Source organism: Desmodus rotundus, chromosome 1 (genome assembly GCF_022682495.2).
Source record: "Desmodus rotundus isolate HL8 chromosome 1, HLdesRot8A.1, whole genome shotgun sequence".
NCBI lineage: Eukaryota > Metazoa > Chordata > Mammalia > Chiroptera > Phyllostomidae > Desmodus > Desmodus rotundus.
In genome coordinates, this window is record NC_071387.1 from 187,398,654 (window position 1) to 187,412,199 (window position 13,546).

Here is a 13,546-nt window from a genome sequence, read left to right on the forward strand (position 1 = left end):
TAACCTCCCACCCTGTAGGGGTGAGGATCCTACCCGCAGGGTGGGTGGTTGTGAGCATTAAATGACATAGACCTTAGATGCCCTTATACTTAGTCTGGTACATACGAAAAATTCATAAAATAGCTACTATGACGGTGGCAGATACTCAAATTACGAGACATAGCCTGGCATGCTACGTCACCAAAAGCAGCTGTGCCAGCAGTTGCCTTTTGTTTATGTTTTTTAGCAAATTTGATTTTGTAATCTCAAAGCTACTGGGTGTCGCTGGATAAGCCGGACTACGAAAACACATGCTAAAAGGATAAAACTATATAAATGAGTGTGCAGGTGCCAAAGCCCCACAGGACAGCATGGGCCTCCACGAGCGGCAGGAACGCACAAGTGTCCTCAGTGAGACAGGAGTGACAGCTCGGCCCCCTGGTGTGTTTAACTTGGACACCACTGCTGGTCTCGGTTCAGAGCCTGGCCTGCGGATTCACGGTGCGCCCGCTGTTGACTGGCCAGCCTCTGCCCCAGGGCGGACAGACACGTGGCAGTGTTGTCTGATAGTCACATCTACACCTGTCCCAGGTGTCCCAGAGCCCTGCAGAGGCTAGTGTCATCGGAGCCCTAGGGATCCAGGAATGTCTGGACAGCACCCTGGGTGGAAGCCTCTGCGAGCAAATGGGAGCAGGACACCCGGTGCCACTCCCTGTGTCCCAGCTCTCCATAGAGGGGATCGGGCAAGATGTAGCTTGGAGTTGGGCAGTGGTCTCAGCTTCCTCCAAAACAAATAGGTCACTTGTTAAATGATGCCTTGGGACAAATACTGCCATTTGTGTTTTTCTACTCTCCAGCCAGTCGCACTCAGCTGTAGGCCCAGGTAGTGGCCTTAGAAAGGATCTTTGTTTTGCGTTTGCAATCTTGCCCCATTGACTGCGTTACTGAACGTGTATTGAGTGCCCGTTACATGTCAGTCGCTGTGCCGGGCACTGAAGACCCTGTAGTGTCCCAGAGAGATCGGGTATCACTGGGACTGCAGAATAAGTGTGGCGTGGGCCTTCACTTGGAAGAATCTGTCCCTGACGCTTCAGTCTCAGGGCCAGTGGTGTTCAAAGGTCTTCTGTGATGATGTGTTCGCACAGCCACAGTGCCTTTGGGACACTTGCCTCAGCAAGCTCACAAGAGGGCCACCCACCAAGGGACACAAGAAGGAGGCAGAGCCGCTACCCCTGAGAGCAGAAGCACAGTTGATTTACTTTTTAGGTATCATGCATTCTTCTTTTAGAAGGGAAAAGGAGGTGGAAATGATTATACCAGCACCTTGGCAGGATCCTGGCATATGCGTCTGCAAGGAACATGTTATCTGGCAGGTTTGGGGGCTCCCCCGTGATCTAATCTGTCCGCGCACTGAAGGGCTACTGTTCACAGCTCTTTAATTCAGTAGCAGTTTCAGTGAGCGTGACAGTCGCAGTGGCGTTGCTGTGACGTAGGTGGAGCCCAGCGTGGCGTGAACACAAGACCCGAGCCGTGCCTTCACCGGTGCAAGGAGATGGGGCTGAAGTAACGGGACTGAAATAAAAGCTTCCAAAGTAAAGTGTCATCATTGCACTGGTTTGTTTGGTTTTTTTAGATTGTTCCTAAATTGCATAAACTTTGGTTTTCGATTATTGAAAAAGCACATGGTAGCAGAGATTGGGCGTCCTCCATGTCCATCTGGTGAGCCACGCTCTGCGTCGCCGTGCCGTGGTGCACACTGACGAGCAAGTTCCTGTCACCAGCCTCGTTTCAGGTCCCTCTGCCTCTTTTCTCTCCGTCTCTCCACCTGCAGAGTGAAAGTAGCAGCAGTAGCAACATCTCCACCATGTTGGTGACACACGATTACACGGCAGTGAAGGAGGATGAGATCAACGTCTATCAAGGAGAGGTCGTTCAAATTCTGGCCAGCAATCAGCAGAACATGTTTCTGGTGTTCCGAGCCGCCACTGACCAGTGCCCCGCAGCCGAGGGCTGGATTCCAGGCTTCGTCCTGGGGCATACCAGCACAGTCATCATGGAGAACCCTGACGGGACCCTCAAGTGAGTGCTCGGAGGGCAGGCGTGGGGAGGGCCCTGGGAGTCCGAAAGGCAGTGAGAGAACGCAGCGCTCTTCTCTGTGAGCTCAGGTTCCTCTCCAAGCACAGTGTGGAGCCCCAGAGTGAAGATGGCTTTCCATCGCTCAGACTTGTTCTACAGGCTCTTTTACTTACTGCATTTGCAAGCACACATCTTTTTCAAGACATTAGAAAGACGGTGGTGGTATTTTAGTTCCTGGATGTCCAGGGGGTAGGGGCATTCCTAGGGGACTTTCCAAGGACCCCTAACTCATTACTGATGTACATCAGTGAGGATACTCATTCTGGCCCTGGCTGGTGTGGCTCAGTAGATTGGGTGCCAGCCTGTGAACCAAAGGGTCACCAGTTCCATTCCCAGTCAGGGCACATGCCTGGGTTTCGTAGGCCAGGTCCCCAGTGGGGGGCATGCAAGAGGCAAACACACATTGATGTTTCTCTCCCTCTCTTTCTCTCTCCCTGCCCCTCTCTCTAAAAATAAGTAAAATCTTTTTTTAAAAAAAGGTACTCATTCTGTAAGCTGCAGGTAAAGATATAAGGTAAGTTACCTTATATTTACTGGAAGGTTAATTTAGTTAAGAAACTTGAAAACAATTTTGTTGCATTAAACGTTACTTTAAAGAACACTAAAGTTGGGTGCTAGATTCGAAGACTTCCCTTCACTGAATCTCTCTGGCTGTGGTCAAGGCTAGCCACATGGCTTCTGGGAAGCACTGCGGGACTTGACGGTTTGGGAAGTCTCCAAAGGCTTCAGGAACCGACCCAAAGGCACCGATGGTGGTTGTGGTCCTCTCCAAGTTTGGCTCTGCCCTTGGCTGGGTTTGCAGCCCAGATTCTGCCTCTGGACCCTCACCCACACCCCACAAGGGGGGCTGGGCTGGAGTTCAGGCTACAGAAAGCCTGGCTCCAATGACAATCTCTTGTCCTGTTTCTCCTTGGTACATGGAAGTATTTTATTCTAGTACATTGTTCAAGAATTCCAATTTTATGCTTTGTTTCCTCCAAAAATATTCTTGGGCTCTGAATTAGGCTTCTCCAGAGACATAGAATCGTGTGTGTGTGTGTGTGTGTGTGTGTGTGTGTGGAGAGAGACAAAGAGGTTCATTATAAGGAACTGGCTCATTCAGTTAGAGAGGCAGGCCAGCAGGCTAGAGACCCAGGGGAGCCCATGGAGCAGATAAAATCTGAAGGCATTCTGCTAGAGAATGTTTCCCCTTGTTCAACGAGGCTTTCTTTTTGTTTTCATCGGGCCTTCAACTGATTGGGTGAGGCCCACCACTGCATGAAGAGTAACTGGCTTTACCACTTAAAATGTTAATCTCACCCAGCCCTGGCTAGTGTGGCTCAGTGGATTGAATGCTGGCGTGTGAACCAAAGGGTCACCAGTTTGATTCCCAGTCAGGGCACATGCCTGGGTGGCGGGCCAGGTCCCCGGTTGGGAGCATGGCAACCAATTAATGATTCTCTCACAACACTGATGTTTCTCTCCCTCTCTTTCTCCATCCCTTCCCTTCTCTCTGAAAATAAATAAATTAAATCTTAAAAAAAATAAAACGTTCTCATCCAGAAATACCCAGAATAATGTTTGACCAAATTGCTGAGCACCCAGTGGCCCAGTCAAGTTGACACCTAAAGTTAACCATCATGGGCACCTTTGTGTTTTATCCTCCAAGTTTGATTCAAGGGAGTGTCGGTCTCATCCCCTGGTCATCGAGACTCATAGGAAAGAGTTCTCGGCAGAGATCACTCTTAGGGAGTGTTCTCCGCCACTCTGCATGAGTTGCATAGTCTGCTTCCTCCAACGCTCTCTGGGACCCTTTGCTGAACACGGGAAAGGCAGGGTATTAATAATGCATTCGCTTCCCCCTAGGAAGTCAACATCTTGGCACACAGCACTCCGTTTAAGGAAAAAATCTGAGAAAAAAGATAAAGACGGCAAACGGGAAGGCAAGTTAGAGAACGGTTATCGGAAATCGCGGGAAGGCCTCAGCAACAAGGTATCTGTGAAGGTGAGTTCAGGTGTCTCTGGGAAGCAGTGGCAGGAGGGGCTGAGGCTCACGCAAGAGCAGCAAGGAGGATGGTGCACCCCAGGCCAGGGGCCCCGTCTTGCTTGGCACCAGCAGATCCTGCCAGGCTTTGCAGAGGGCTCTCGGGCAGGCTTGACTGGTATCGGCACGTGTATGTATTCTCAGGAACCAGGTATTCCTGCAGACACTTCACCAGGTGCACACCCGGCTGTTCCAAAAAACACTGTCAGGCCCCCAGAAGAAGCCGAGCCTGGATCCCGGGGAGCAGACAGTGCAGAGCAGCTGCGGCTCAGATTTCCTTCAGTGGCCTCTTCAGACCACGGGGCAGTGACTAGATGCCGGCCTACAGGTTCCTTGGCACAAATTCCCTGGCTTCAGTAAATTTACTCTTTATAATCAGATTGCCTTAAACGTGTGGGGGTTTGGCCTGGAGAAAAAGAAAATATTCACTGATGGGAATCTAGGGACCCGAGTCAGGACACGGGCCATCCTGCAGAAGGTAAGGTCCAGGGACAGCTGGACTCAGCTCGTAGGAGGAGAGAAATGGACGTCTCCAAGTTTAAATTCATCCAATTCTTGTGGCAGGAAGCTTCGAGTGTGTTTAAGGGAGTGAAAATGTGGTTGATTGTGAATGAAACCTAGGCAAACCAAGTCGTATTTCTGTTCATCTTTCAATGATCATTGTAGCCTGGGAAAGAAAGTAATGTATCTCAAAATAGGCCCTGTTTTTGGTTAATGCCAGTGTGTTTTTTCCCTTTCAGCTTCTCAATCCCAACTACATTTATGACGGTGAGTGCCGTTTTCTTTTTCTTCTGGTCTTACAGGTTGTAGGTCCGGGGGCATGTCTTAGAACACTCAAGTGTGACCTGGGGGAACGGGTGTCCTGGGGCTCTGGGCTCAGGCAGGAACTGAGGTCCCGCTTGTTTGTTTGGGAGGCATTGGCGGGTGTGACAGGGGCCCAGAGAGCCAGTGATACTGACTCCTTTCTCATGCAGTTCCCCCAGAATTCGTCATTCCCTTGAGTGAGGTCACATGTGAGACAGGGGAGACCGTTGTTCTTAGATGTCGAGTTTGTGGACGCCCGAAGGCCTCGATCACCTGGAAGGGCCCTGAACACAACACCTTGAACAACGATGGCCACTACAACATCTCCTACAGGTGAGCGAGGCTCGCTCGTGGGCTGGTTTCGAAGACCAGTTTCACCGTGGCTGATGTCACTGAGGCCCAGGGTCACCTTTCTCACTGGGATGCTTCCCATGAGGGAACATTTTGTTACCTGGCTGTGCAACTAAAATTAAACCTCCACATGAAGTTCCTCATCAGTCCTTGAGCCCTGCTTTTCTGTGACCCTGAAGGAGAGGTTGGGGGCAGCCTTTCTGACGCTCGTGTTCTCGTCTGTGCGTCAGTGACTTAGGAGAGGCCACTCTGAAGGTCATCGGCGTGACGACGGAAGACGACGGCATCTACACGTGCATCGCTGTGAATGACATGGGTTCAGCCTCGTGTTCAGCCAGTCTGAGGGTTCTAGGTAAGCTGCACTCCTGAGCTGGAATCTCAAGTCCAGAATCCCTCCACCCACAACATGGCCAGAAAAATATGGCAGTGCGTCACTGCGGGCCTTCCAAACAAGAGCTGCGAGGAACAGGCCACAGTCTCTGGGGCGTTGTGAGGTGGTTGACCTCTGGGCACTTCAGACCGCGGCCACTGGGCACTTGAGCTTCTGGGTTAGAACAAGGTGTGTTCTGTGCCCTGAGTCAGCAAAACACATTCTTGTATCCAGTTTCTCTTCGATCTAGTCATTCAGTTGAGGCTTTAGCTCTAAGAGAATCTGATCTAAGATGGTCTCGTGGAATACGAGTGAGGAGGAAGGGAGGAAAAGGGGCTGTGGTTGAGGCTTGTGCAGGCTCTGTGCCTGCTTCAGACCCTAACAAAGACCTGTCTGGTGGATGTGTCTGCCCGCCCCTTCTGTGAGCTCAAGGCGACCTCGGTGGGATCCAGGTCTCTGGTCTGAACCCCTGTTCTCTCCATTGCCCGGCAAGGCCTTGTTCTGTCTCCTCCACCAAACTGTGAGCTACTGAAGGCAGAAGCCACGACGTAGGCCTTTTAAATTTCCCAGTGGTTTCACTCAACATGTGGCGATGCTCAGTAGCAACACATATTGATTGACCTCCAACCACCATCTCATTCGTGGCGAGCTGTGCAGTAGGGGCTGCTACGATTTCTTCTCGATCCTATAGCTGTGCCAGGTATTGGAAGCTGCTGCCAAGAATGAGAATAAAAATCTGAACTGAAAGGTGAATTGAGTCTGGAGTACTCTGTGTGTAGACGATAAACAGAACTGTCTTAGAACTCCTATTTCACATTATCCTTTTTTAAAGTATATTTTATTGATTATGCTATTACAGCTGTCCAATTGTTTCTCCCCTTTTCTACCCTCCGCCCTGTACCCCCCCTCCCACCAGCTTTCCCCAACCTTAGTTTATGGCTGTGGGTCATACATATAGTTCTTTGGCTTCTTCATTTCCCAAACTATTCTTAACCTCCTCCTGTCTATTTTGTACCTACCATTTATGCTACTTATTCCCTGTACCTTTTTCCTCATCCCCCACCTCTCTGATAACCCTCCATGTGATCTCCATTTCTGTGATTCTGTTCCTGTTCTAGTTGTTTGCTTGGTTTGTTTTTGGTTTTGTTTTTTTAGGTTCAGTTGTTGATAGTTGTGAGTTTGTTGTCATTTTGCTATTATAGTTTTGATCTTCTTTTTCTTAAATAAGTCCCTTTAACATTTCATATAATAAGGGCTTGGTGATGCTTTAATCCTAAAAATTTCAACCCCATTCAGTCAGAGAAAGGAAGTACTCTGGTTTGGGGGTTATGGCACAAGAAAGAAAGTCTTGAATTTGATAGTGAAGAATCACTGATGTCATAATTTTTAAAAGATGTCACAGAAATTCTACAGGTGACTTTTTAAAAAATAAATCACGAGTGAAAGCTAAGGGGGTATTTTGACACATAGAGAAGTGAGTGGGAAAATCACGGAAGCAGAAGTGTCAGTTCATTTCTGTCACATAAGTCCCCCTTTGTTCGTGCTGAGTCCCAGCATGCAGTGCGCACGTGCCTCGGGCAGCACATGCTCCCTGTGACGAGCCGCGGGTGCTCATTGGCCACGCGTGCCTGCCGTGGGGGCAACACAGCTCTGTGGACTTGTTCCCCGAGACGCGCCGCATACACCACGCTCAGGGCAGGTGCTGCTCTTCTTGCAGGTCCAGGGAGTGATGGGATCATGGTGACCTGGAAAGACAACTTTGACTCCTTCTACAGCGAAGTGGCCGAGCTGGGCAGGTATGAGCCAGGGCCCCTTTTGAGAGCAGCACGTGAGACATACTCCCTGTAAGCGTAGACAATGAAGGTAAATGGTGTGTTTGCCAGCAGGCGGAAGTTACAGGTATTACATTTGCAACACAGCCTGTAATCACCGTTCAACACTCAATGGTGAGGAAGTAACTGAGACATTTTCGGCTCAGGTTCCAAGAGAGAATTAAGACCCAGTGCCGTAAGCTGCCACTGATGTAACAGAGTGACTCCCACTGTGGCCCCAGGGCAGTACAGCCATGACCCATCCTTGGGGATCTCAGGAAGGAGTCACCACCCCCCCTTTCCTGTAGGACTTCATTCTCCCTTGGAGTCTAGGGTGAGAAAGGCTGAAGGTGTCCCTCCAGTTCCAGCTGCACAAGGAGCTGAGGGTGGAGGAGCGGGGGACTCAAGCACAGACAGAGAGAAGGCTCAGCAGAGAGGGACAGCCCGGGCTCAGGCAGTGTCCTCAGGCACCCAGGCCCCTTCCAACTGCCCTGCCACACACCACCCATCCACATCTCACGTCACGTGCTGTGTGGCAAGAAGGAGGTCAGAAGCATGACAGCTGAGCTGGTCCCTTCTAAAAATGCTGTCTGCCCCCCAGCAGCAGCCTCTCACACTCCAGTGGCTATAGTGGCAGGTGGCTGTCAGGGGCCATGCTGCTCGGGCAGCCACCCCAGAGCAGTAGGGCTTTATCACACCCTGCGTCAGCTCTTGATCGGCAGTCGTTCTGCGGGCCTCTCCTGGGCCTCACCCGGGACGCAGGCCCTGGTGCTTCCTCGGGTGGTGGCAGAAGCATTCCAAGAGAGCAAAAGCAGAAGCTGCGAGGCCTCTTCAAGGCCCAGCCTCAGAAATCAGCAGCCACGCTCCCTCCAAATTCTGCGGGTTGGAACCAGCCCACCCCCAGCCCAGGTTCCAGGGAGGAGAGATAGACCCCCCTACACACATGCACACACACCCCCGAGGGAGGACGAGCAAAGGATGTGGCCATCGTAACCCACTACAGACTGCCCCAGCCACAGGTTAATTTCCGATCCTTAATTTCCCACCCCACCTCCCCTCCCCCCACATCCCATCCAATTATGGCAGCAGGCTCAGACCTGAGGTCCGAGATCCCGTTGTCCAGAGCATGTCGAGGTGCCACCGAGGCTTCTTGGGTGCGGACCCTGGGGTGCAGCTCCAGAGGCCACAGACTAGCGATGAGTGACCTGCCCCCGCACACACACCCTGCAAAGGCAGGGTGGCGGTGACCAGGAGGCACCGACTAGCCCCTCCTGAGCTTCACACACGACAAGGAAATTTCTCCACGAGAGCCGAGGTGGGGTCTGCCCAGCAAGTCTCACAGTGTGGTTTCTGCCACTCTCAGAAGGCAAGGGAGTCACACAGCCTGTCCAGACCCAGGTGAAGACAAGTCTGCCTAGAGGAGGGGGAGAGACCGTCACACGGCTGAGGGGCTTAGACACAGGCGGGCTGCCTCAGGGCTGTCGTGGGGCCCGTGGACTGGCTCAGTCAGAAGGCGTCCCGGCCACGTGGGCTCACTGGGCCTTTTCTCCGTGATACCCTCAGAGGCCTGACAATTCCTCCCTGTGTTCCAGGGGCAGGTTCTCTGTCGTTAAGAAATGTGACCAGAAGGGAACCAAACGAGCAGTGGCCACTAAGTTTGTGAACAAGAAGTTGATGAAGCGTGACCAGGTCACCCACGAGCTTGGAGTCCTGCAGAACGTCCAACACCCGCTCCTGGTTGGCCTCCTGGACACCTTTGAGACCCCCACCAGTTACGTCCTGGTTTTGGAAATGTGCGTACACCCGGACTTTCCTCCACTCCTTGTAGCCATCAGCCTCAACATCGAGCGTTTTACTGTTGTTTCATGTAGAAATTGGGATTGTAGGGTTCACAGAACTGCTCAAAAGTATGTCTGCCATCAGAGCGCAGTTTACAACTCTCCAGTACAGCCTTTAGGTACGCGCTGTGCCACACGGGAGCAGCCAGCCTGGCATCACCATCCAGGCTCCTGCTCAGTCTCAGCCAGCCCGGAGACGCTATCCTGGTCCCCCCAGGTCCTGAGAATTCTGCCTCTGAAGAGGCAGGCTTGGTGGGACCTGCTCCAGCTGATGCTTCAGGCGTTATGCTCAGCCCCAGGGCCAGCCTGCCCCTCAGCGCTCCTGCCCACACCACTGAAGGGTGACTCTAAGTCAGGGAGGGAAGATGCTCCTCACAGAAAGGTCCCTCTCTGGGGGCGGGTGGCCTCCAGCCAGAGCAGCCCCACTGGTCCCCGAGGTCCTCCCTGGGTCCCATGGGCCATCTCAGTAAATGGTTCAGTCATTTAAAAAGAAAGCGTGTATGTAAGACCTGTGACCCATAAGCAGTGGTCCTCAACTGGGGGCAGTTTTGTCCCATAGGGACAAAGCATCCCACAGATGTTTGCCAGTGTCTGAAAGCTTTTTTGGTGTCACAGCTCAGGGTGGGGGTGCTCCTGACATCTAAAGGGTGGAGGTCAGGGCTGCTGCCCACATCCTGTGGGCACAGGACACCCCGCAGCAGAATCCCGTGGCCCAGACCGGCACTGATGCTAATGCCGGTGTTGGAGAGCCCCGCCCTTAGGACCTCCTGGTTTCGTTCTGTGAAACATCTCGGCTTTTAGCTTTGTCTAAATTCCTATTTCTTCTTTTTAGGGGGCATTATTATTTTCTGTTTCTTGTTTGTTTGTTTTTTAAGAATTTGTAAGTGCCTGCACCCCATAGTCTTCAGAGGGCAAGGCTGAGGGGCCCCAGCAGGCCTGGGAAAGGATGTTTCAGTGGGGCCTGTGCAGCCTCTCCCTGGAATAGCAAGCCTGTCGGGTGGTGGCCAGGAGGACGGCAGGCCCACCCCGAGGCTGAGCATCCCATGCAAAGGGCATGTCCTGGACGCGGGGCCTGGGCGTCCTTTAAAATCTCAGTCAGACGGTTGTTGTGGGGCTAGAATGATAATCCAAGCAGGGACCTGGCCCCTGTGGGCCCTCAGCACCTGGCTGGGTCCTTTCTAGCTCTAGGAGCTTGATGCCCGAGAAGTGCCCATCTTCCCTGGGGATGTATATGTGACTGGCCTGGAGTCCTCATCGAAAATCTACAAGACCTCCAGTTCTGGTTTAGAGGCTTCAGTGAGTTGGGCCGTCATTTCTCTTTGCTTTGGAAACGGAATGTTTCCCAAGCGTCATCATAGTGTTACTGGGATTTATTCCATAATAAACTGTAAAATTCTTCTTGATTACTCCCCATTATCAGTCAGGTGGCTGATCTTCCTATAAGTTTCTGTTTTGCAAACAAAGAGGGCATCATAGACCAGTGGTCAGAAAGACCAGGGCCAGACTACCGCATTACAATTCCAGCTTTCACTTATGAGCTGTGTGACCTTGGAGAAGTTACACACCTTCTCTGGGCCTTGGCTTCCTCATCCATAAAATGTGGAAATAAAACACTCTTCTCAGAAAATTACATGGATAGAAAGTATTTAGTCCCCAGCATATGGGCAGCTGTAAGTGTTTTTTATTTGGTTTTTTTTTTTACTTTTTTGTATATGTGTTTTTCAAACATTAAAAGTAAATCCACAGCAGGAAGACTGTGGAGACCAGCGTGTAGCCCTTACTGTGTTGCCTTGTTGTCTGCCTCCACTTCCATCGTCTGCACAGCCTTCCCGTCTCCCCGTTCTAGAGGTGACAGAACTACGGCTCAGGGTTTGAATGGAGCCGCGTGGGTGGACATCTCCACTTCCCTCTGAGGGTGTGACGGTCCTGTCCCCCACATGCGTGTCCGCCATGCTGTGAACAAAAAGTCACCCTGTTGATGCAGCCTCGCCTCCAGGTGGAACAGAGCCTTCAAATCCCAACCGAGCACTAACATTGGGGCCCAGAGATGGAGTGTTTGTTTCCAGTGAGGCCAGAGAGGTCCCTGAAGTGAGCCAGCACCACGATGACGGGTATGCATGTTCCTACCTCCTCAGGGCTGACCAGGGGCGTCTCCTGGACTGCGTGGTGCGATGGGGAAACCTCACCGAAGGGAAGATCAGGGCGTATCTAGGGGAGGTTCTGGAAGCCATCCGATACCTTCACAACTGCAGGATAGCACACCTGGACCTAAAGGTGAGTGGGGCTCCCGGAACAGCGGTGTGTGTGACCACGGCTCGGCCACGGTGTGTGGGGGTCTACCCTCCTCTTGTCTTCTGAATCCAGGCCACGTGCCTTGAGCGGGGCTGGGGACGAATTTGAGGGTGTGGGAGATGGGAACACTGATTTCCAAACTCTTGTTTTTAAGAGCTTGCTTTCAGTGATGTAAGATCTTCACACATTTCGTGGGATTTCAGAAGATTCTGGGAGTTTTACTGGGCTGGTGTGGGATGGCAAAAGGAAGGGAGAGTGTTGCCCTCAGTGCTGGGAGGGAAAATGACCACCCAGCGTCGTGAGCCAGCACAGGGAAGGCGCCGCCTTATGCTAAACCCCACAAAGGGCCGGTCCGAGCTGCACCGGGGCAGCGGCTCCTCTGTGTGGCTGCATTTTCCTCCTTCTGTGGGCCTGCGTGCCGAGAGTGTCATCCTGTTTTGCACATGACCAGTTTGTCCCAGTTGACCTCACAGGTTCCCGGGGAGCATCATTGCTTAAGCTCAAGACGGGTTGATGAAAATGACAGTTGCCTTATCCTGTCTTCCAGCCCGAAAACATCCTGGTGGACCAGAGTTCAGCCAAGCCCACAATCAAACTGGCTGACTTTGGAGATGCCGTCCAACTCAACACGACCTACTACATCCACCAGCTACTGGGGAACCCCGAATTTGCAGCCCCCGAAATCATCCTCGGGAACCCGGTCTCCCTGACCTCGGATACGTGGAGTGTTGGAGTGCTCACATATGTGCTTCTTAGTGGCGTGTCCCCCTTCCTGGACGACAGCGTGGAAGAGACCTGCCTGAACATTTGCCGACTGGACTTTAGCTTCCCAGATGACTACTTTAAAGGAGTAAGCCAGAAGGCCAAGGATTTCGTGTGTTTCCTCCTACGAGAGGACCCCGCCAAGCGTCCCTCGGCTGCGCTGGCCCTCCAGGAGCAGTGGCTGCAGGCGGGCCACGGCCACAGCCACGGCAAAGGCGCGGGCATCCTCGACACGTCCAGACTGACTTCCTTCATTGAGCGGCGCAAACACCAGAACGATGTTCGACCGATTCGTAGCATTAAAAACTTCTTACAGAGCAGGCTTTTGCCTAGGGTTTGACCTATCTTGAAGTTCTTTCTCATTCTCTTTCACCTGCCAATCAGCTGTTAATTTGAATTTTGAAGAGACACAAACCAACGTAACTGCTCAGCTGCCGTATGTTCATCGTGTGGAATTCGCACTCTGAGCGAGCCGTGCTCGGGGCTCGGGCTGCTGGCCGTGCTGGGGTGGAGGTCCTTCTCTTGCACTCTGAGAGCGGAGACAGCATTGCTGTGTCGCAGTCTTTCATTCAGGTTTCTGCAAAAAAGAAAACTTTTTTTAAGTGAACTCAAATAGAATTTTGCAAATTTATCATTTTCCAAGACTTATTCAAGGAAACGAAATGCCTATATTCAACCACTGGTGTTAACGAACAAAACAGAGATACTGGACACCTCTAGGGAAGACTCCCCGCCGTGGCGGTCGGCCCTGCAACCTGGGCTGGAGCTCGGCGTCCACCTGGCTCTGAGCTTCTCCAGCTGCCCGGTCTGTGTGCATCTCTCTGGGATGCCAGACCAGGCTTCTGAAATGTGCATTCAACCTCAAACCTTTGCATAAAAAATAGAATGAATTGTTTTGCTCTGATGAAATGTAGGCCTTACTTGTATATAAGACTGGTCCTGCCTTCGGTCTGTCCTTCTCCCACCTGCCTTTTCTCCCACGCCCTGCCCTCTGCCTGGGACTCCCTTTGGGGGTCAGCAGGTTCTGCCCACCACCGAGGACATCAGGCTGGGCCCTGCCCCGCCGCCCCCACCCCCAAGCCGTCAATCAGATTGTCGAGCAGTACACAGTCAGATGAAAATACTGTAAATGCACTCATTGGGGGGTTTTTTGGTTTTATTTCATATCATGTGCAATGTT

The 13,546-nt window shown here is 52.0% G+C and overlaps 1 protein-coding gene across 5 annotated transcripts in view; it reads left to right on the top strand.

The window, feature by feature from the left end:
• The window catches only part of TRIO (trio Rho guanine nucleotide exchange factor), a 322,397-nt gene extending 309,451 nt beyond the window's left edge, over positions 1-12,946 (top strand). For all 5 annotated transcript variants that reach the window (XM_053913947.2, XM_053913953.2, XM_071219719.1 and 2 more), the window contains 9 exons: positions 1,811-2,058; positions 3,961-4,099; positions 4,879-4,906; positions 5,113-5,275; positions 5,524-5,645; positions 7,381-7,459; positions 9,067-9,267; positions 11,448-11,586; positions 12,152-12,946. In XM_053913947.2, coding sequence (XP_053769922.1) covers positions 1,811-2,058; positions 3,961-4,099; positions 4,879-4,906; positions 5,113-5,275; positions 5,524-5,645; positions 7,381-7,459; positions 9,067-9,267; positions 11,448-11,586; positions 12,152-12,706 — 1,674 coding nt within the window. In that variant the 3' untranslated portion in view covers positions 12,707-12,946. The remainder of the gene's footprint in view (positions 1-1,810; positions 2,059-3,960; positions 4,100-4,878; positions 4,907-5,112; positions 5,276-5,523; positions 5,646-7,380; positions 7,460-9,066; positions 9,268-11,447; positions 11,587-12,151) is intronic.
• The last annotated feature ends 600 nt before the right edge of the window (positions 12,947-13,546 follow it).